General features: G+C 42.3%; 1 protein-coding gene across 3 annotated transcripts in view; it reads right to left on the bottom strand.

Annotated features, from left to right (window-relative positions):
• Positions 1 to 366: 366 nt before the first annotated feature.
• The window catches only part of FOXN2 (forkhead box N2), a 34,466-nt gene continuing 12,718 nt past the window's right edge, over positions 367 to 22,114 (bottom strand). For 2 of the 3 annotated variants that reach the window (XM_040553774.1, XM_040553775.1), the window contains exons 2-6: positions 21,152 to 21,702; positions 14,232 to 14,356; positions 10,104 to 10,168; positions 5,397 to 5,465; positions 367 to 4,965 (exon numbers count right to left, since the gene is read on the bottom strand). In XM_040553774.1, the coding sequence (XP_040409708.1) occupies positions 4,448 to 4,965; positions 5,397 to 5,465; positions 10,104 to 10,168; positions 14,232 to 14,356; positions 21,152 to 21,688 (1,314 nt within the window). In that variant the 5' untranslated portion in view covers positions 21,689 to 21,702 and the 3' untranslated portion in view covers positions 367 to 4,447. The remainder of the gene's footprint in view (positions 4,966 to 5,396; positions 5,466 to 10,103; positions 10,169 to 14,231; positions 14,357 to 21,151; positions 21,703 to 22,114) is intronic. The other variant, XM_040553776.1, reaches the window with a different exon arrangement.

Below are 22,114 nucleotides of genomic sequence, written 5' to 3'. Positions count from 1 at the left end.
TTGGCTTTAATAGGATATACTTCAAATATTATGGGCCAGTTACAGATGAACTTGTCCAAAAGCAAATCCTGCTCTGAATTGATAAGGTCCTGTTACCATACAGATTACTCCCACATGCACACAATGTTCTAAACCAAGTCAATCAAGACCTACAATGAATTACATTTGTTGTTTTTTTTTTTTTTTCCAAACTAACATGGTTTTGTGTAAGATTGAAAGGGGAACACGGGTCTCTGAGAACACCGAGACCAATACCAAGACATGTTGATAAAGAGATAACACAGTGCTTTCCGTTTGTAATGCCGTTTATTTTATAAAAGCCCCTTTGATCATCTGAATGAAAAATGTGGGCAGAAAAGTCACAAATGTTATAAAACAAAGTTTATTCTGCAATATTTTGTCATAATGAATTGCATCTCTTTGGTAAAAATAAACTTTATAAACATTTTAATTAACAGAGATTAGCATACAAAAAACTAAACTTCTGTAAATATTCTTTAAAATGGGTAAAGGACTAAACTGGAGGAAAAAGGGTTAGAATTGGTCACCTACTGGCAAAATTATTCTAAACAAACCCAAGGACATTGCTTATGCTACATTAGAAACAAGCTAAGGGGAACATTTTAAAAACAACTCTGGTTCATTTGATCAGAAAGCATTCTTACAATTCACTTTTAAATAAATAATAGTTACAATGAAATGGCAATTATAAAATGTTTTATATCACTATATGGCAGCAACATAATACTTTTAATTATGCACTTTTTAGTTTGAAGAAATGTACATTTATAAAACAGACTTGATAATGGCACTGGTAGCTGTGAAGAATGTGCTTTAAGATATAATGGCAGGTGCAACATTTAAAATATTCTACCTTTTCTTTTCAATAAATATTTTGACTACACCATTATTAACATGTATGAGTGTAGTTTGCTTTAACCAAAGCTTTTACTTTTCTGTCTAATATGAAGTTGCAAACCATGCAACTTGCCTTTTAAAGTCGGATTTTAAAACATTTGATGCAACTTTTACAAAAGCAATAATTTAGTATTTGAGTCTGAAAGACCAGTACAGGTTTGTACAGTATTCACATCAGAATTCATCCAAAGCAGAGCAGCCTCCCTTGTACACCAGTCTCACGCACTTCTCCACTGTATTTAAAGAATTGAATGTGGTTCACCAATACTTTTGTTGCCTTTTAACTGCTGCTAAAGTATATCTGAGTTGACCATTGGCATGAACATTTTACATAGGTCACTAAAAAAAGAAACAAACCCCAACAGTCAAAATAACTTTTAATTATATTCCATTTATACTATATACACCAGGGTCCTTAACTCAGGTGGCAAACAAACCCAAACCCAGTTCTAGCTACGAAAGTGAAAGGAATAGCAGCTGGTCTCTGACTACAAAGAGGGGCTGCTCCACAGCCGAGCTTGCAGCCGCTGCCTGCATAAATGTGCAGGGCATGGCAGGGGAAAACGTGGTGCAGCACGTCAGGTGCACAGAGCCGCTGCCCTCCCCATCGCCAAGGAGAGAGGGAAGACGGCAGAGCACGGAGAGCATGGGGTGCGTTACTTCCCCTGCCGGACTTTCAGTTCTCTCGGGCTGTAAGGATGGATGCAGCTTTCATTGTTAACTGTTTATTAGCATGGGTTTATTGCTCATTGCATGTGGTCATTAAATGCACTGGTAGCCTCTCAGTCCTATACCTTCAGTAACACTGAAGCCATTATCACCAGCTTCAGCCATGCTCCTAATAAATATTAACACTCTCAGATGTTATCCAAAGCAAAGAAAAAAAAAATCAAAATGAACCCAAACCATGGAGCTGAGTATGACCACAGTTTCCAGAGTACCTGGATCTTGATCCAGCTTTTATTGGAAGTTGAAGAAAAGCTGCAACCAACGCCAGCATGACCTATATGGCACCCGTCTTCAATAGCACCCCACTGAAATCATGGCACCGAGCAGAATTCCAGCCTGCTACTATTATCTCTATGTAGTTGAATCCTCATTTTCTGTATCGACACGCTCTGCCCTTTACAGTATTCCATCAAGATACAAAAGCAAACTGTGAGCAAAAAGCAGTTCCAACAAGCATTCACATCTCCACATCCAGAAATCCTAAGAACCACTGCATTTAAACTTCTTTTAAATAGCGAGTTTTCCCGTACTATCCACCAGTAACACATCCAATATCAGATCTAATCAGCTAATGCACCACTTGTGATATCCAGAAGACATACACATCTGTACAAACATTGTCCTGTTACAGGTATTAGACTAATGGGTTTTCACACAAAGCAGGAATGCATCAGAGTACTTTTCTTCCCTTTCAAGAGATAAAACAATTCGTTCTTAAAACTGAAGTAATTGATTGGGGGAAAAAAAAGAAAAGACTTTTTCTAGTGTTTGTGCTTAAAAAAAAAAAAAGAGTTGGCTTTTAATTCCAAAACATGCTACAAAAGAACCTCAGATATTTCAGGCTTGATCCAACAGCCATGAAATCAGTGGGAGCACCACTATTGTCTTCAAGAGGCACTGAACCAGGCCCTCAGAGCAACAGCCCTTCAGCAGCATGGCTGTATTCATATTTAAAGTAGACAGTTTATGGCAGTATTCATGAAAAGATTGACAAATAAGAAAAAAACACTGATCTATAGAAGGCCTCCAAAGAGCCAGAAAAACACTCCACTAGGGAAAAGTTAACTTTTGGCTGAATCCAGCACTGTCTTCAACAACCAAAACAGTGGACATTGATTTCCTACTTCTAATTCTTAACCAGCTTTGCCCAACACCTGCTGGAAACAATAGCTTAATGTGTTAGCTAAAAAACTACACCACATCACTCTACCTTTCCGAAACAGGAAAGATGACCTTTTATAGTCTTCTACGATTCTGAAACATACTTAAGGCATCCTTATACTTACAGTACTGTTAAAACCCACTCCAACAGAACTGCATACCCATTTTTGAACAGAAAAAACTTTAAAAAAAATCAATCATCACTTATTTTAAAATTAAAAATATAAACGAGGAAAAAAGTTCATAATACCACTAAAGCATTTTTGGCCAAAAGATGTCTGGGAACTCTAAAGAGATTCTTTTATTGCAAAAATGAATTGTGAAGGAATTCCTTCCCAAAACAGAGAGGTCCTCCTGAGTTACGACTTACATCCAGAGGCCAAAGGCTAGCCTTGCTTGTTAGATGCACTGCATGTGGCAGAAGGCTAAAAGGATTCACAGAGCACAAGGCACGGTGATCTGGGAAACAGAAGGTAGAGACAGCCAAAGACTCCCAAAATGCAAGTTCGGGTTCACTGATTCAAAAGGAAGCTATTCTACTTGGTTTCAGATTAGGGGGGTAAAGAGTTCTTCCAGCAGTTGTTCACAGCCTAGCCACCTGAAACCTCTGCCTCTCATGCATTTTAAATAGCACAAGCTGCTCTGTTCTTTATTCTCTGAATCCATCTCTTTCAGTGGGGAGCAGGAGGGTTGGTGTGGCAGTGGGACAGCAGCAAAACATAATGGCTGCATTAGCAGAAGTATTCAGCAGTGGCAGTAACACCAGGACAACATCAAGCTTGGCAAATGGCAGCTTTCACCGCTGGCGACACCCAAGGCATGTGTGAAATGACCCCTCCCTCCTCCTGCCACCCCCCAAGACAATTTGTCTTAAGATGAAAAGAAAAAGCTGGTTTCCTTCAGGAAACTGACCTGCACGCAGCAAGGTGGTGGTAGGGGTGCAGCAGGAAAGAAAAAGAAAGCAGAAGGTGGTACCCACCTCAGCTACCCCTTACCCACTCTGCCAGGAAGGGTTACACTCCTTGCCTGGGGGTACTTAACATCTTGTGAAAGCAGCTCTGGGAGTGCTGCAGTTTTTCAGCCACTTTACTGGATGGACTGAAACCTGCAGATCCTCGGAACTGCCTCACCAGCATTTCCACCAAAACCTGTGGCAGAAGAGCAAAGAGAGGGTAAGTGGGAGGAAGCAACTGAGGCAAGAACATTTCTTTTTCCTTTCTTTTTTCTCCTCCTTTTTAATTCTTGACGTGGAAATCGGAGCCCTCAGACAGGGCAAAATTTACCTCTGCACATGGGGCCAGCAGAGATGTCAATATGATCCACAATGTGCATCTGAGCAAACATAAGTCTGAAAAAAAATTAACTATTAAAAAGAAAAAAAAAGAAAAAAGTGATCATTAAGAAGTATGCTTTCAGGTTTTCACAAGTCATGCATCTCTTCTAATCTGAGAAGATTAAATTATTTTTTTTTCTTTTTAGGCAGTGATTTAAAAATAAATGGCTAAATTACAGTTAGCGCCAAAAATAAAAAAGCAATGAGTCCTCTTATGGCTTTGATCTCCCTTGCGAAGGGTAAAAGTAGAAGAGTATTGCCACAATTAAAAAAAATATATGTATATATTCAACATTGACAAACAGACTATTTTTTCCTTTGCTTGTGACTGTGGGTCTTTGCAGTACTTATTAAGGAACCCAAGCACGTTCGGATGCCAGCAAGGTGGAGCAGAGACCCTGCTGCTTCTTTCAACTCCTCATCAATTTCTTGACATAACTCCTTGAGTGCTTTGTTGCTAGGCTGACTTTTCTCAGAGGTATCTACACAAGGTTGTGATGCATAGCCACTGTCTCCAAGAGGATCATCTTCATAGTCAACGTCTGTATCCACTTCACTGTGAAATCCTTCACTGCCATCGCTTCCAGCATGGCTGTTCTTGGAGATGAATTCATATACCTCATCGACGGAGGACAAGGAAGACACACTGGACCTAGATGCGCAGCGCTGCGAGCCCATGCTGCTAGCACTGTAATTGTGATCCTCCTTTGGATCAATATTGGTGGCTGCAGAATCATTTTCTTGCAGATTTATCGAACTGGAAGGATTAAATGCGCTGCCATAACTTCTCTTCTTAGGTGTCTTCAGAGGCTGAGCTTTCTCACCTATTAAAAACAAGATCCATCAGTAAGCATATACTCCTGTGAGATCACCTAAAAAAAACAAAGCACGCTTTGGATGACTGACTGCAAAGGGTAAGCTGAAAGTGAGCATTTTAGAGTTGTAACATGCATGTTTACCGTCACCCACAGAGAACAACCATCCTCAGCTAATCACAAATAAAAGCTGAAGAAACAGAAAATCTGGTACAAAAAGGGCGGGGGAAGAATTTGAAAAAAAAAAAAAAGGAAAAAAGGAAAAAAGAGAAAGTGGTTCCATGAAAACTGTAAGGGTAGCAGAAAGAATAATCAAAACAGAATTGCTTCTTGGTTGCTCTTACTATCTGCAAGCTAGACTATGCTCATTTACTGAAACTTTAAAGCAAATGTATAGCTACTGGGTAGAGGAAGAAAACAGTAAAATGGCTTACGCTTACAGTCTAGCATCCCTTGTTCGATAGAAGTATTCAACAGCATCATCGCAGTAGCGGCATCAATATCAGATTCTGTGAAGGAGAAGCGCAAGATGTTAGAACTCAGGTAATACTGACAAAATGAGGCCCCTGCAATACGCGAAGAATATCTATCTGCATATGCTGGCCTACAATAATGAGCAGTGGAAAAATGTGTAAGAATTCAGATAGAGCATGACTCAGTAAAAAGTTAAGACACCGCGATCCAAGAGGGGCATCATATGAGCAATATGGTTGCAGAAGGGCCAGGTATCGCAAACATGATAACCTTACAAAAGCTGAAACCTCACACTGCACTAAAACCACAGCTGAAGACAAGAATCAGCAACATTAATTAGATGTTCATATGAGATGTTATTAGCAACAAGTGGCTTTTACGTGTAACAGTTTTAAAGAGAAGGATTACACATATGGCAAAGCAAAGCACCTAATCAGCTTCATGCCCTCACTCTATGAATATGCAAGGCTGAAGAATGTAGTTAAATGCAGCATTAATGGAGCACGCATCTTTTCTACAGCCTCAGCACAAAGTGCTCTCTTTGCATTATTTTTCACACTAACAACATGTAAAACGGAACACCCAGAGAAGACAAAGGGGGAGATGGAACAGAACTGCTCCATCTAGAAGGCATGGAGATCTACATCATAAATAGGCACTTGAGAAGGATTTAAATGAACAGCAGTGCTTTTAGTTATGGTGACAAACACAGCCATAAAACGCTAACCTTTGCTGCACTGAGTGGATTACTTAAACCTCAAAGAGGTGGAGAAGCTGGGCTGGAAGACACCGTGCTAGGAAGTGGCAGCAGTAAGTGGAACAGTCTCTCCGTCCGGCTCAGCTGCCACTGAGACAGGAGTTGCTGAAGTGAAACATCAGCCATCTCATTTTTGATGGCAGTCCCCCTGCCACATCATATGCCTTATTACTGAAGAAGAGGGGGACTGAATTTTGTGAGGGGGACTGCAGGATTGTCAATTTGATTTTCATCTCTTACCTAATTTTTACTAACCTCACCCCATTTGAGGAGAAATTTGAAGAACACCCTGTCACCTTGTATCAACGTGGAAAAGTGACTGAGCTGCTGTTTCCAACACAGGCTATAAATTATACACATTCCCCATTGTTTTCACTTTCTATCATTTTAAAATCAACGTACTTCAAGCTCTATTCCACTGCACTTGCACTTTTTCTTTTTTTTTTTTGGCAGCAACAGAGACACATTGAGTTGACAAGTTGTAGGTCATGATTTACAACCTACAGTACAACTGACAAAATAAAAATTCAAAACAAATAAAAATAAATAAAAATTTATTTCCATATGAAATAAAAACATGGACAGTTACTTTGCTCCACTATTGTAATCGGAAGGTGAAATACTGTGATTCCTTACTTGCTATCACAGACTTTTCCTTTTAACAAATGATGCCAGTATGTAAGTAACACTTTGATAAACTGACGAGTAATGGGAGGCATTAATGAAACACTGCAACCTACAAATAGTGTTTCTGCACGCTAGCATCCCCAAAGAAATAGTCACTGCAAAGTTCTGCAGTGACTTTGTTCATTTGGAAAAATGATCAGTGCTCTGGGTCACTGTCACTGTATTTTGGCTTCAATTGCAATTGCTCTCCTTGATAAAGTATTATTTCTCCAATCTTTCAAAGGGCTCACCAACAAAATCGCTGAGAGGAGGGAGATTTCCCTCATTCTGTAAAACACCCTGAGCACCCTGGATCTGCCCAAGCAAATACGTTTTTCCTTCAGTCCTGAGCGAAAGCAAGCAGAGGACATCCAGCAGCTCTTCTTGCTGATTCTTCCTTGCCACCGCAGCACAGACAAAGCCTCTGTTTGGAGATGTGGTCATTACCAGCTGTGGGACAGGTGGCTGCTCTGTCTCTAAGACCCTTGGTTTTGCTGCCCAAGCAGTGTTTCTGGTTTGTGGCTGAAGACTAAAACCAACCTTCTTGCCTCAACAGCCTGGTGCTCCAGCACAGAGAGCGGGGTGTCTGTCCTGCTGCTGAAGCCGTGCTTTGTTGGTGACATTTTAATCATCCTTGTGAAAGACCCCTAAGGACAACGCTCTATGACAAATTAACACATGCTCACTTTTTCTTGGAATTGGACCTTTAAAATATGAGCACAATTCACTTTTCAGGACTTTATTGTAATTATCTTTGAAAAGGACAAGACTTAAGTGGATTAAGCTTTATTACTGAGTACAAGACCTGTGCTCAACAGGCTTCTGCAGAAATTCTGTGATATCCCAGCATGCTGCCTAGCTCCACTCTGGTGCTAAGGCCCACTACAATGTTAGAAAATGAGGAACACCTGTGAAAGTACATATGGAAAAATGAAGTAACCATCTTCTGCTCAGCAGCTGTTTGTTGCTGGTTCTATTTGCATTTGACTGACAGTGGAAAACACATTTCCATCTTAAATTCAGTGGGCTGTATTAACTCATGGGAAGTGACAGTAAGACAAAAGTACGGCCAAGTCCTTGCAACTCTAACAATCCTTAAAACCTGTAAGAGTAAGTAGATCGCAGTGGGCTGAGGAAGAGGACACCAGGAAGGCAGCATTGCTGCACTCCAGCAAGGTTTCCCTGAAAATAAATGGCAAAAAACCAACGAACTAAACAAGGGATGCAGAGGTAAACACGCTGGCTAGTTACAGGTGTGAGTTACATACAGCCCTAAGTCCTGATTGTGAGATTCAAACCGGGTTTCAGCAGGAAACTGCTCCTGCTAGGGCTTCAGCAAGGCACCTCCACCTTTGAGTGTCCAAAATTAAAATAAAAAAATCTCCTTGTTTCTCAAGAGCAGCATCTCTTCGGGTTTGTCTGTGTTGAAAAAGTGCAAGAGTGGCTACATGGACATCCCCTGCTTAGCTTGCACGCTGCTGCTGGTGTAGCTGTGACGAGCAGTGCAGTTTTGCAAGCACCGAGAATGACTGTGCTGAACAACCATACGTCACCGCGGGTCCACTAACAGCAGTGCTGGCTGCCACAGGGACAATCATGAGGGATGGGCATGTTCTGAAACATCCTTCAGACATCTGCAGTCAACTATGTCTAATGTCATAAACGGGGAAATGACTTGTACTATGGAGTTCTAGCTCTAGCTAGAAGAAATCACAGAATCACCAAACAATTTAAGCTGGAGAAGACTTAATCATCAAGCCCAACCATCAGCCTGACCTACTGAGTCCCGTCAATAAACCACGTCCCTTAGTGCCACATCCACACATCTCTTAAATACCTCCAGGGATGGAGTCTCCACCACTTCCCTGGGCAGCCTGTTCCAATGCTTGACGGCCCTTTCTGAAGGAATTCTTCCTAATATCCTCTCTAAACCTCCCCTGACACAACTTGAGACCATTTCCTTGAGTCCTATTCCTGAGAAAAGACTGACACCCTTTTGCTACAACCTCCTTTCATGTAATAGTAGAGAGTAATGAGATCTCCCCTCTCCCTCCTTTTCTCCAGGATAGACAACCCCAGTTCCAACAGCCACTCCTCATATGTCTTGTTTTCTAGCTCCTTCACCAACTTCACTGCTCTTCCCTGAACATGTTCCAGCAACTCTTGTAGTGAGGGGCCCAAAACTGAACACAGTACTCAAGGTGCGGCCTCACCAGAGCTGAGTACAGGGGGACGATCACCTCCCTGCTCCTTGAGCCCAGCCATCCAGCCACACCACTCCTCATAGTCACATCCCCAGCACAACTCAGTCCAATCCAATCTTCCTCCTCCAAGTTTCAGTGACTACAGTTAAAATAATGGTTATACATTATGAAAGTGTCTAGTTATGGATGTGACTGTTTTTTTCCTACACCTACTTCATGGCTTGAAGCACAAAGGATATAAACTTGGTTACTGAGCAGCACTGCAGCCTATGGCATCAAGAGCTATGTTCAGTTCAGAGTCAGGTTACTAAACCCATCCTGTTCTCCTCTTCTGAGGGCTAAAGGCAACATTCTGCAATTTTTAATGTGACGCTTTAACTAAACAGACATCATAAGGCTATTCTCTTCACTCGCTTAATATCCGGAATTTAGGTATTCCCACATAGCTACACCGGCAATTACACCAGCTTGTGCCCAACATTTTTGGCAAATGAAAAGTACCACACGTCTGTGAAACTCTCTTCTGACTTGTTCCATGTTCCCTTGCAATTATGATCTCAGCCACCTATATCAAGCATTCAATTTTCAGACATTTCTGTGGCTACATACTACGTATATTAAAATTCTGTTGCCTTCTTTGTTTAAAATTGTTAACATTTTGGTTGCCTGGTCTCAGTTTGTGGTGACCAATAAAAAAAGAAACTAACTACAGGGAAACCCCAGTGTTTGTACCTTTCTAATCATTTTTCTACAGAACAATTCAGTCTAAAAGTAGGTCATATTTGGGACTGATGTGTCTGCTAAATACCTTGCTCACAAAACAAGACTTCTTTTACAACATGAGATTCACCCTATGGATTTAAACTTAATATACAAGTCACTAACATAATAAGCACACATTCTATTAAATAAGTTTTTGTTTTTTTTTTTTTTTGTAATCTAGCAGACCCTTCAGAAAAGGTCCATACACAAAATCAGCTGAGGTTCAGAATATGCTTGCGGCTAGCAAGAACAGCAGAGCAGAACGAAAGAAAATTAATGTTTACCTTTGAGAGATCGGCCATGATTCTGCTTAAGTACTGAAGTTAAGTAGTGAGGAGACGATGACCTACTGAAAAGAAATTCAACAAGTCAAAGCCAAACCCTAATTTGCTGAATAATTTGTACAAAGTACATTAGACACAATACCATAATCATAGAAAGATTAAAAAAAAAAACCACCACATCTTGGTGGACAAGCCGAAAAGGCAGCAAATTCTATTGCCCTCAGTCAATGGCTTGACACGCTGATTATTACACACTGTTTATGTAGCACAATGAGCAATCATCAGCATTTGGAAAAACACCCCAACACACACACTGAAGAAGAGTTTTGTTGGCAAGAGATACTAACTTCTACACATCTTAGGTACTTGCTTAAAGGCTGGATATTAAACAAAGATATTTTTTAAGTAAAACCCACATGTGAACAAAAAGTTAGCTTACACAGACGCCTGGAGCCCAGGAGCAGCAAAACAGATGAGAACCAGTTGTGTTTGTTGTTCTTCAAAATGATGGTAAGAGATTAGCAAAACCAAAATATAGCGCTGTGCAAAAGCTGGGGAAGAACAACAAAAACTACAAAAGTATCTGCCGATTCTGAAGTTATTGGAAGCTGGGCTGTTTGCTGGTGATGTTAGTTTTTTTGCATTATCAGGCCAACTTTCATCTGGCAGAGTACCATTTAATACACTGCAGAACAAAAAGCTGTGCTATACATCCATCCTTAAGTATTCAGTTCATTACAAATGTACTAGCAAACTGAAATACATGAAACAAAAACAGTACACAACCATTAAAATTTCATGTAACACCAATAAACATCTTTTAATTCTTCTACTTGTACTGTAACGGGTGACGAAAAGATTTTTTCAAGCCCAATCTGTAAAAGCTACCTCACAGAATTAATGGAGTGACTTCTCTCATTAAGGTATGTTTACCTTTTATATTTATTATATTTAGGCAGTTCTATTTTCAAAACAGAGAGAGCCACAAATCCACCCCTCCCAAATCACAAAGCTGCTAAATGCTTAATTATATATTTTTAATTACTAGTTTAGATCATTAATGAAAACAACACAACTAGAGTAATTCTTTAAATACCATTTTAAAACTAAAATTTTCAATCTTTACGTTGAATTTTAAACGAAATATTTTTCACTGATCACTGGCCTGCTTCTGCAGCGGTGCATACCTTAGCCACCCTGAACTCAACCACTCTGCACAGCTGCTTATGAGAGATGCCCACTTAATGCCACCCCTGCTCAGATTTGCCATCATATGATCCATATTCAGCTTGCCATTAGTAACAGCTCCAAAGGTCGTTGCAGTACGGACTGCTAATGGCAAGGAGAAAGTGCACAAATTGAAGTAAGGTGACTTGAAATGTGTCATCTGAGCTACGTAAGGAGCTCTGGTTGCACTGTAGACTGCCTGGCACTGGTAAGCAAAGCTAATGAAAAGGAGAGTAATAGTTAGCATCTTCCCATGTGGTAACCGCAGTGAAAAAGATTCAGCACAGTTTGCAGATTCGGTTTGCACAGTTCAATGCAAGCATCAAAAACTCAAGTTCACTGTCTGTTATGTTTTCTTGTGGGAGTGTTGGAGTGCTAAGAGATCCAAAAACAGAGAAAAAAAATCAAAAAGAGAGGAATGTACCCAGCCCAACACGGCTGGCTGTGTAGTCTTCAAGTGTCCAAATAGATGCTAAATATTTTCATCCTTTCATTTGAGCTCAGATCCTTCAAAAATCATATACACACAGAGCTTTACTGGATCAAATTAATGCTTAGTGTATTGATTAAGATAATCTATGCATATGCACGAGGCATTTGCAAGGTAAGGACCATGGCAGTCTCCAAAGCCCAGTAATACAATGCAGGTACTAGAAGCAGGATGCAGTTAGTGGCCTTGCACCAACCTGTTGAACAAGCTACACAGAAATAAAATGCACCAGTGATGTCAATCACCTACTATAATACAAGCTTCCACTTAACTAGACACAGATTACAGTTTCGGAAAGCTTCTGATCAAAGCAACACTTAAAATTTTATTTTAAAATGCTGTTGAATGATAGGTATATTCCCCATGAACACACTGTAAAATAATTATGAACACAAGCACTCCCACAGAAAAATTCAGAGACTCTCATAGTTGAATTCTAGTATTGCCCTGGAGTTAAATGTGGATGGCCGTTCCCAGCCTCTCTCCAACTGTACCTTTGGGCCTCCTCTTTCCCTCCACATACAAGGCAATGTCTTGGGGCCCTTCCCCATAACTAAGCCAGAATTTAAATCTAAATTCAAGATTTTTTTTAAACATGGAAGGGAGAAAAAAAAAATTGTTTTTCTGCCTATAAGCAAAAGTCTTAGACATGTATTTTTGTTATTAAAAGGACAAAAAGATAGCTTTCGTTAGGAATAAGGTGAGTGTCTTAAACTGCTATTTTATTTTACTGTTCTTACAAATACAGGCACTACAAAATCCGTCATGTTTTGAAGTCAATGGAAGGTAGTTTTGGCATGTGCCCTTACGAGAACCAGAATTTCCTCATAATTTGCAACTGTTGGCAAGTGTGATTAATCCTTCAATGGAAGGAAAAATTTATCAAAACCAACAGCTTCAAATTGAAGTCTTGGTCTTGCAGGTACCTCAGCACTTACTGAGATAAAATCTCTCCCCCTTCCCTACACCTAATTTCACCATATTGTTTTTATACAAAAGTAATCATACTTCAGTGCTTATATCATTGGACTGACCTTGAACATGCTGGATACGCTAAAAATGTGTCTGGGCAAGGCTGTCTACAACCTGACCCGGGCTGAGTCTCATTTGATCCCCTGCTCCTTAGGCCAGACAGACAACCTCCAGAGGTCCCTTCCAACCATTTTTGCAGCTTGTAAGGTACAAGCCCAACCCTAAAAGCCCCTTCTATGCAAATCTTCAATTGCTGCAGACAGCTATGGCTCACATGGTGGTGTCAGATCCCAGGGTCAACGTCCTGTGGGACTCTTAGAAAGTTCTGCTAAATATTCAGTTTTACATCCTGCTTCAGTAATCCCAGTTCCTCCTGTTTGTTAAGGAAACTCCTTGCAGTAAGGCAAGGCAGAGGGCAATGTTCTGACATCATAATTATCTCTCATCTCACTCAAATTATTTGCCAAACTAGATAAACTGGCCACTTGCCTTCCTAACTCCTGATCTCATCAGCAGCAGTGCATTCCTATTTGCTTTCTATCCTCCTACTCTCCATGCCACCTCTAAGTGCTTACTCAGGCTGACATTCCTCTTCCTGTAACAAGAATGCATGACATTGACTTGAAATTCTCTAAAAGCTATTGCCTAATCTTAAAATGCATCAGATGAGGAAGCCTTGATTCGAGAAGTGTAGCAGATTCCACCTCGGATGACGTTTAGGGTAAAGACTTTTCTTCCCATCCCCACTGCAAAATATTTTCCCACTGCAAATGGCTTAGTGAAAAACACCACTCCCAGACCAGCAGTCAACTCTTAGAAATCAGTGAGAAAAGCAGTGTCTGTTTGCAAAGTCCCTCAACAAAGGCAGCGTAAGCCTCAACGCTAATTGTTCTTGTCTGGGTTATTCCAGCCAGGACCCCTGGCAAGACACAATGAGAAGGGGAAAAAAAACAGAGGTAGAAGAAAGAAGAAAGAATATTTAAGAGAAAGCCATCCCACTGCCCAAATGGGGGAGGGTAGGCGGGCTCAGAAAATTAACAAGACCCAGGAAGAAAGAAAAGGGGAAAAAAAAACATGAATCTGGAATAAAATATAAAGTTTGCTAAATATTTGCTGCAGAAAAAGGAGGAAAACCTGACCTCCATGGCTGTGAAATCAGTGCCTCCCCATTTCTCTCTCTTCTTCAGTTATAAAGGAGACTGGGAGACCAATCTGAGATCTATGATTCTATGATCTGCTATCTGGGAAGCCTGAGCTCATTACACTCTCTTGTCTGGCCAGTTTCCCTGCCTGTCTATCCAGTTCACCAAAGTTCCACTCCAATTCTTCTTCCCGTGGAAGTCAGTAACAACACATCAACAGCTACTTGGGCATTTCCTCTGCTAGGTGGGTGAACATAACTAACTGCATGCTGCACTTGTAGGAGAAAATTCACCTACCTTGGTGGTGACGCTGGTGGAGTATAAAACGCAAGTGCTGAGGGAAAAGGCTGTTTCTTCAGTGCTTGAACAAGATTAGGCTTATATTCTGGATCAACGCACCATAACGAACCTTTTCCATTCACCTGCAAGAAAGAAGCATTGCAAATTAGAATATCCAGGGACCAAGTTATTTAATATTCCCAAGACACAGCAAAGTGGCATAATGTAGGCACCCACTTCTGTGCTGGTGATGTACATCACCCTCAGGTGGCTCCATAATCTGCACGGATCAATGCGATGAAGTGTGCAGCCTTGAGACCCCTGTTATATGCTATGGAAATGTCTGTCTTGCAGCTTGGGATACCATTTCCAAAGCCCGTTCTTTAAAGCCCCATTTTCTTTCAAGTTTGTCAGCTGAAAGCTGTAAATTTTGTTTAAACACTTCATCAATACCAAAGCCAAAGAGCCTTCCTCTTAGTGGAGATACGGTAACATACTCATTTAACTTTACACCATCTGTAAAAGCAATTTGTTGGATGCTCAGCTACAAACTGGATTACCATATTCACACTTTTTCAAAATCTGAAAACCTAACTAATTCATGTATTTTTGATGCACCTAATGATGTTAGCACTGTTGTGCCAATCATTCTTGATGTTAAATTTGATATTGCAAAAGTCAAGCAAGATACTTCTACTCCTTCACCATGGTGGCTGACAGGATGATTTAGATAGCTAGGCACTAACAGGGGGATCCTCTCAGCTGGCTCCATCCACCATCTCAACATCAGACTAACGCCCTAATCTCTTCCTGCATCTCTCCTGGAGCTCAAGCGCTTTCCCTCGTTGGTCTGATGCTTTTCGCCCATAAAAGGTCCAACACTGGTGTGTTGTGTTTCTTTCTTTCTTTCTTTCATGTCTTGGAGGCTCTCCCACTCACAGAGCCATGGGAACTCACCCCACCAGCAAACCTGCTCTGCACTATTTTATCTATGACTTTAGGCAAGCACTTATACTTCATGCCTAATTCAGTTTAACTGCAGGCTGCAGCCAGAAAGGAGCTACTTTCCCTCTTTCATCTTCCCAGCCATGTACTTCCACCAGCTTGCTGACCTGCCAAAATACCACCATAATTTTTAGTGGGTGCTCTGCAAGTGAGCTGAACCAGTGCACACCCTGAAGCAATACGAATGTTCAACCCAGTGCAAGAGTCAATAAGCAGAGTGACTAAATAAAGCATGGAATCATCTCAGCTTTAAAACAAACCACCAGTGTTCCTGGAAGAGGTCTAACCGCAGCAACAGAAGTGACAGTATATGGGTCAAGCCTAGGTAGCCTGTGCAACCAAAGACCACTCCAACTTGGCCACTTGTCCTAGCAGAGACAAAGCCTAGACAATCTAGGATGTTAAATGGCCTTTGGAGGTTACTATTTCATGTCAATAGTGGGGCAACTTCCATTTGTCGTTGAGATGTTAGCTGAAATGTAGATGTGATTTTTATTTCACATCTCCTGAAACATCCTGACAGAGCCAGCACAGAGCAATCATCAGCCCATTTGGACTCTAAATCACAAAATGGACTGGCATTTAAAATAAATTGTTCTGACACATTTTTTGGTCTGTCATCTTTTTCTGCATCTTTCTAATGCTCCTAATTTAACTTGCAGTATTTTATCTAAGCAAATGAAAAAAAAATGGAAACAAAAATATTCTGGCATTTTGAAATGTTGGACTGTGTTGTAATGACAAAGTTCCTAGGCCCCAGAATTTTTCAGGGCTTGATTAAGGCAACTGACGTTGGAAATAAGATGCCCCTCATCATGCAGCCTTGTCCTTTAACCTTTCAAAAAAAAAAAAAAGGGGGGGGGGGGAAGGGATAGCACTGATAAAATATGGGCCAGTGCTCTGATCAAGCAGATCTTTTCTATCTGAAAATTCACAACTTTAAGTGCACTGACCACTAACAGACAGTAATTTAAACATCACCTCCTTTAAAAGAGGCCAGGCACTATTCCAAGCCTTTTCTTTGTATTTAAACCCAAAGAAAAAGGGCTATGGGAAGTAATTCTCCGCAGGAGGATATGCTGTGGACAGACGTACGGCCAGCAGGAGTAGCTGGAGAAGCTACCACAACCAGCAGCTTGCCTTTATCTGGGCATGCAACAACAGCCCAAGCATTGACAGTCCTTTTTTTTTTTGTGGAAAATAAAGGAAAAGATTAGACCAAATCAACTCCAAAGGCAGTTTCGGTTACTCTGTTTGGGTTCACCTGGTTCTGGGGGAAAATACCTGCACTAGGAGCAGCCCACCGGGAGCTTCAGCCTTCAGCAGCTGTTCCCAGCTTCCATTCAGTACAGGGCACCCCATGCAGCTCCCACCAGTTCCTTCTACTGGTACTAGGTGAATCACTGGAAAATACTGTGCACATGTGGAAAATATATCTTGAAGTTTAGGAGATAACAGACAGCTCTCTTCTGTCCCTACAGGTATATAGATATATTCTGTACCCGGGATGGGGCAATCCTGGATATATGTACAGACAGGGGGATGAGAGGTTGTAAAGCAGCCCCACAGAAAGGGATCTGGGTGTTTTGGTCGATGGCAAGTTGACTATGAGCCAGCAGTGTGTCCTGGCAGCCATAAGGGCCAACCATGTCCTGGGGTGCATCGAGGATGGCACTTCTAGCCAGCTAAAGGGAGCAACTGTCCCGCTCTGCTCTGCACTGATGTGGTCTCACCTCAAGCACTGTGTGCAGTTTTGGGCACCACAGTATAAGAAGGATGTAAAACTATTAGAGAATGTCCAAAGGAGGGCTACAAAGATGGTTTAGGGTTTAGAGGGCAAGACATATGAGGAGCAGCTGAGATGCCTTGGTTTGTTCAGCCCAGAGCAGAGCAGGCCGAGGGGAGGCCTCATGGCGGCCTGCAGCTCCCTCACGAGGGGAGCGGAGGGGCAGGCGCTGAGCTCTGCTCTCTGGGGACAGCGACAGGACCCGAGGGAACGGCATGGGGCTGGGACAGGGGAGGGTCAGGCTCGGTGTTAGGAAAAGGTTCTGCACCCAGAGGGTGGTCGGGCACCGGGACAGGCTCCCCAGGGAAGTAGAAAAGGAGGTCTGTAGAAGATATTCAAACCTTGTCCCGCTCTGAATGCCAGAAGACACAGGTGGCAGAGCCACACCTACATGAGCACAGGAATGCCGACTCAATGCTTGACATGAATGTAGCTCCTGCCTCCTCACACCTTTTCTCTCCATCAGTGGCAATTAATAAAAAATAAATTAAAAAAAAATCCCCAAACGCACAATCAAGAAACAGTTTAGCAAAAAGCAGGGCAGCTTCTCAGGGCTTCCAAGTACATGCTGCTTTTCACTCCAGGTCCTCCCGTGCTGTGTATCAGGCACTGTCCCCCATCTCCCCCCCAAAAATAAAAAAAATATAATTAAAAAAAACTCTGTATACCTCTCTCAAGTCCGTGTGACAGTGCGTTAGATGCAAGGAGCATTAGCTAAATCTGCGGAGGATCACTGCCTGCAGTCACACCTCCACATCTCTGAGGGCACCAAGGTAAGAGCAGGCAGCCTTGGAAGACAATTTGGTGTCCCAGGGACTAGCTTCTGCACTGTCCCTTGGCTATTTAGGAGCTCCCAGCCACCATTACCAAAGCCACTGAACTCTTTCTTGTCCAAGTTACTACAGACACAAGCTCAACTGCAACTGCATAAAGCAAGGGTATTTCAGCTCTTAAGTCTACCACCTCAAGTAAACCTTGGCAAACAAGTTGCATATGGCAGCACCACAGTAAGTCCATACAGAAAGGGTAACATATTTTAGCAGAGCAGAGATCTGATGTGCACGCACCCTGCTGCCATGGCACGAGAAATTCCTCTTGTTGACTGCAGTGCTGGCTCCTGAGACATCTCAAAGCAGTTACTTTCTCTTATCACCCTTCAACTCATTAAGTTATATCACCACCACTATGCAAAAGTACACAGCTTTTTCAAGTAACTGGCAATAAGGGCAGAGGAAGAAGTTTTCATGCCCCTCTACAAACCCCAAGGGCACGTGCACTGTCACTTTTCCAAACGGGAGAGCTCCCAGCACTGTCTCACATTTCAGCCAGCCCAGGAGAATGGAAACACCTCCCTGGTGACTCCATCAGGCTGCAACCCGAGACCCTGCGTCTGCTGCCAGCTGCCCTTTAACCACATGACTTTCAGTATCGACCCTGCCACCTTGTCTGCTCGGAGAGGAAAAAACCAACTAACCAAACAACAACAAACATAACATCAAATATTTTTCAGCAATGCACGCAACGACAGCCTTCCCGCAATCCACGCTGGCTGCCATCTAGAGTGCGTTCCTGAGTGACTGCAACCTGCCGCTATAGGCAGGGTAGATGCACGTAGCCAATTTACACTGATGTATGGGCAAACAGAGCAACCATCCACAGCTACGTCTGTAACGAGATGTGGTGCAGCCCAGTAAAACTAGAGCTGTGGAGTGAAAGAGTCGTTGCTGAACAATCACCCACGCTAGATGTGTCTGGGAGGTCTCACTTCACATCAGCTCAAGCAGAGACTTGTGGACAACATCCATCAGCAGTCGGGGCACAGTAAGCATGCTTCCACAGCGTGCTTCCCAGGTTAGCATCAGCCAGTGAATCCAGTTCACATGTCCCAGAGCTGCCCTGCGTGTGAGCTCATGGGTGGTAAATGTGGAAAATGAGGAGACACTGCAGATTTTCATCGCTGATGACTGGCTGGCAGCAATGGCCGGTGAACTATCAGAAAACAGAGAGTGTTTCACAGGGTGCAAAGGGCACAGATCCTTCCCCGTTCAGATACTGACACTCTTCCAATATGAGAGGCAGACTTATTTGAAAGCCAGAAAGGCTTTAAAACCCTTCTTATCCTGTTCCCTTACTCTGCTCCTCTGATGCAACGTGTCATAGGCATCTCTTCTTCCATGGGCACTCAGGATAGCAGAAAACCAACTATGTATTCTCTTCCAGAAAACAATTAAGATGTCATTAGCAAAGAAAAAAATGGAAGAAGACAAATTACCTTGCTCTGTTTGAGAAGCTCACAGAGGCATCACTAGCACATGGTTACAGATAATACGATCAGCTACACTGAGCTTGTTAGCCAGTGCTGCTTGCTGCAAGAAGTCACATCTTAGGAGCACAGCCAAAGGGGTCTGCAGCATCGACGTGATCCTCTTCCATATGATATATGGATATATATACCCACTTACTCCACTGATGCCTGCTGAGTTCAAGGCTCTACATCAAGGACCTCTACCTATATTGAGAGGCTGTCAGACATGCCAAACACTGCATGCATTTCTGATAACAAGCCTATTACCACTTAGGCTGATGTCCAAGCACACAGGTTCAGGATTTGTTTGTTGACTTTAGGGCAGGGTGAGGGGGATGAACATTGTTCTGTTTCGCTTTGTTTCCAAAGTCAGAGCTGCCTCCTTGAGGAACAGGATGGGAAATGAGAGAGGAAGGAAGGAAATCACTAATAAAATCATTCAAGTCAGGAAAAGAAACTAGCTGTACAGAAATAAGTATTCTTGACTTTAAGAAGTAGATCTTTACATGTAGCTTGTCTCAAAAAGACTGTACTGTACAGACACAGTTATGACAGCACCATTACGACAGAGGTGAAAGCACTACAGCATACTAAACACAGGAGTAAAGACGACTGTTTGAAAGCTCAATCTGTGCTAAGAGAAGATCACAAATCGAAAAGTCAGTGTAATATTCAAAATAGCTTTCACAGATTGAGAAACACACCCTATCACAGCGCTTCCATTATTTTCCTACAAGAATTTAGATGCTTTTCATAGTAAAAAGTCTAATGGAACAGCAAGCAAATAAGCGAGCTGAGGTATGTAAAAGTATAGGACAGGAAACAGGAAACTATGATTTGAACAGAATTTATTGGAAATTGGTTAATAAATAGGAAACATTGGCATCAATGAGTTCAGCAAAGCACCGAAGAAATTTGAAAGATACCCAAATTCGAGGTAGGTCTGTGCAATCCTCGTTTGACCTATTATTTCCCTGACGCAGTTCTCAAAGCACGGCCTGCCACTATGCCGCCCCATCTCCTGCAGTCTGCATCTCCCAGTTGCTTTCACGTTGTTCCCGTTGGCAGAGCAGTGACTGTGTGCATTTGCACGTGCGTGGAGGTGGGAAGAGGACAACAAGCATCCTCAAGCTCCGCAGCTTAGCACCTCCCACCAGCAGCAACCATGGGCTGCTGGAGGAAAACACCTCTATGGGTTACAACGCGCTTGCTGTAGGTACAAACTCCAGTGTCAACTGCAAGGCTGGCACCTCTGCTGAACTCACTCAGAGCTGTTCAGAGCTTACACCTGTACTATTACTCCAATAATAGACTCCTTTGGCAGGTACCCTAATGATTATATCCGCCCTAGCACTGAGGGTACCCCTTGCCAATTCCAAACATCATATGTGACCCTGTTCAGAAAATTAGCATAGGCAAAAGATTCTTTTATTTACTTTTTTAATTTATTCTCAAACAAATGAGTTCCTTTAAAGACAAAAAAAGGCACAAGACATCCTAGAATAGATGTCTAAAACGTCAGGCTGACTGGTATAGCCTAGCAAAACTCTAAGTAGAAACAAGGTCCTTTACAATAACAGGTCAGCCAGCTTTGTAAAGGATGCATCACCGTTAGCTCTACCCAGCTTAGTACTAAATAAAAACACAGGATGACAGAAGTGACTTGGACACTTGTCAGAAGTGGTATTTCCAAACTATTCCTGGTTGCAAATAAAGTGTTAAAGCATTTCAATATACAACTGTTCCATACATGGGAGGAGGGGAGTTCTTGAAAATAACAGGGTTTTCTTAATTTCCTCGTGAATTTCAAACTCTATTCAACTCCCGCCCCCCAGGCCTCACCTTGCCATGGCTTCTCTCCACCTTTCGGAAACATTTGTTCAAGGAGAGGTTGTGTCGGACAGAGTTCTTCCACCCTGTTGGTGCTGTGGCAAAGTAGGGGAAGCGCTCCAGGATCCAGCTGTAGATTTCTTTGACTGGGAGGCTCTTGTTGGGAGAGTGCTCGATAGCCATATAGATGAGAAGGCTGAAGGAATAAGGGGGTTTGGAAGTCGATGATTTTTTTTCTGGGTTCTGGTAGCAGGATGGTGAGAAGGATGGCACGCTGTCACCCTCTATGTCATACAAAGGGCTAACAATTGGAAGACCCTCGCTTCCAAGGCTGAAGTTTGTTAGAAGATTAGTACTTTCATGCAGCCAGTTCAAATTCGTGAGTTCGTCATCTGTTGAATCGCTGTCCACCACCGTGGCCTTAGGCCTCCCAGCATCTCCTGCTTCAGGCAAGCTTCCCATCCTGTGAACCTGCCTTAGTCCGGCAGCTTTTTCTGCTCCTGGCGTTTTAGCTTTCCTGTCCGGAGTCATTCCAGTGACTGGACCCATTTAGCTTTATTGGTCTGCAACAAGAGACAGAAATCAATGCAAAACTTCAAAATCATGTTCAGTGTCAGCCCAAGCTGAAAAAGCCCCAATGAAATGCAATACTGTACTGACCCATACTGTGGTCACTGAAGAGAGACAAGGTTCAACACAACCCCTCTTGTAACCTCTCAAGCACCCTTTTTATCTCCCCCGGCTTATAGCCAGAACTCACGGTAAGCCCTTGGAAACTGTCCTACTTGTCTTGAAATTTCAGTTTGGACACCGAAATAACAGCTATCGATGTCAACATCTGAAAAAGACCTCAACAGGTAGGATCTAAACCATTCTGTTCTCACATTAAGTCTTTAATTATATTCATTACATTGTAAATTAACCTTATTTAGAAGTGCTTGCTTTTGATTCCTGAAGAGGAAAAAATAAGTTGCA

Source organism: Cygnus olor, chromosome 3 (assembly GCF_009769625.2).
Source record: "Cygnus olor isolate bCygOlo1 chromosome 3, bCygOlo1.pri.v2, whole genome shotgun sequence".
In the NCBI taxonomy this organism is placed as follows: domain Eukaryota; kingdom Metazoa; phylum Chordata; class Aves; order Anseriformes; family Anatidae; genus Cygnus; species Cygnus olor.
The sequence above is the reverse complement of the archived record's forward strand: the minus strand, read 5'-3'. Positions and strand labels throughout refer to the sequence as shown.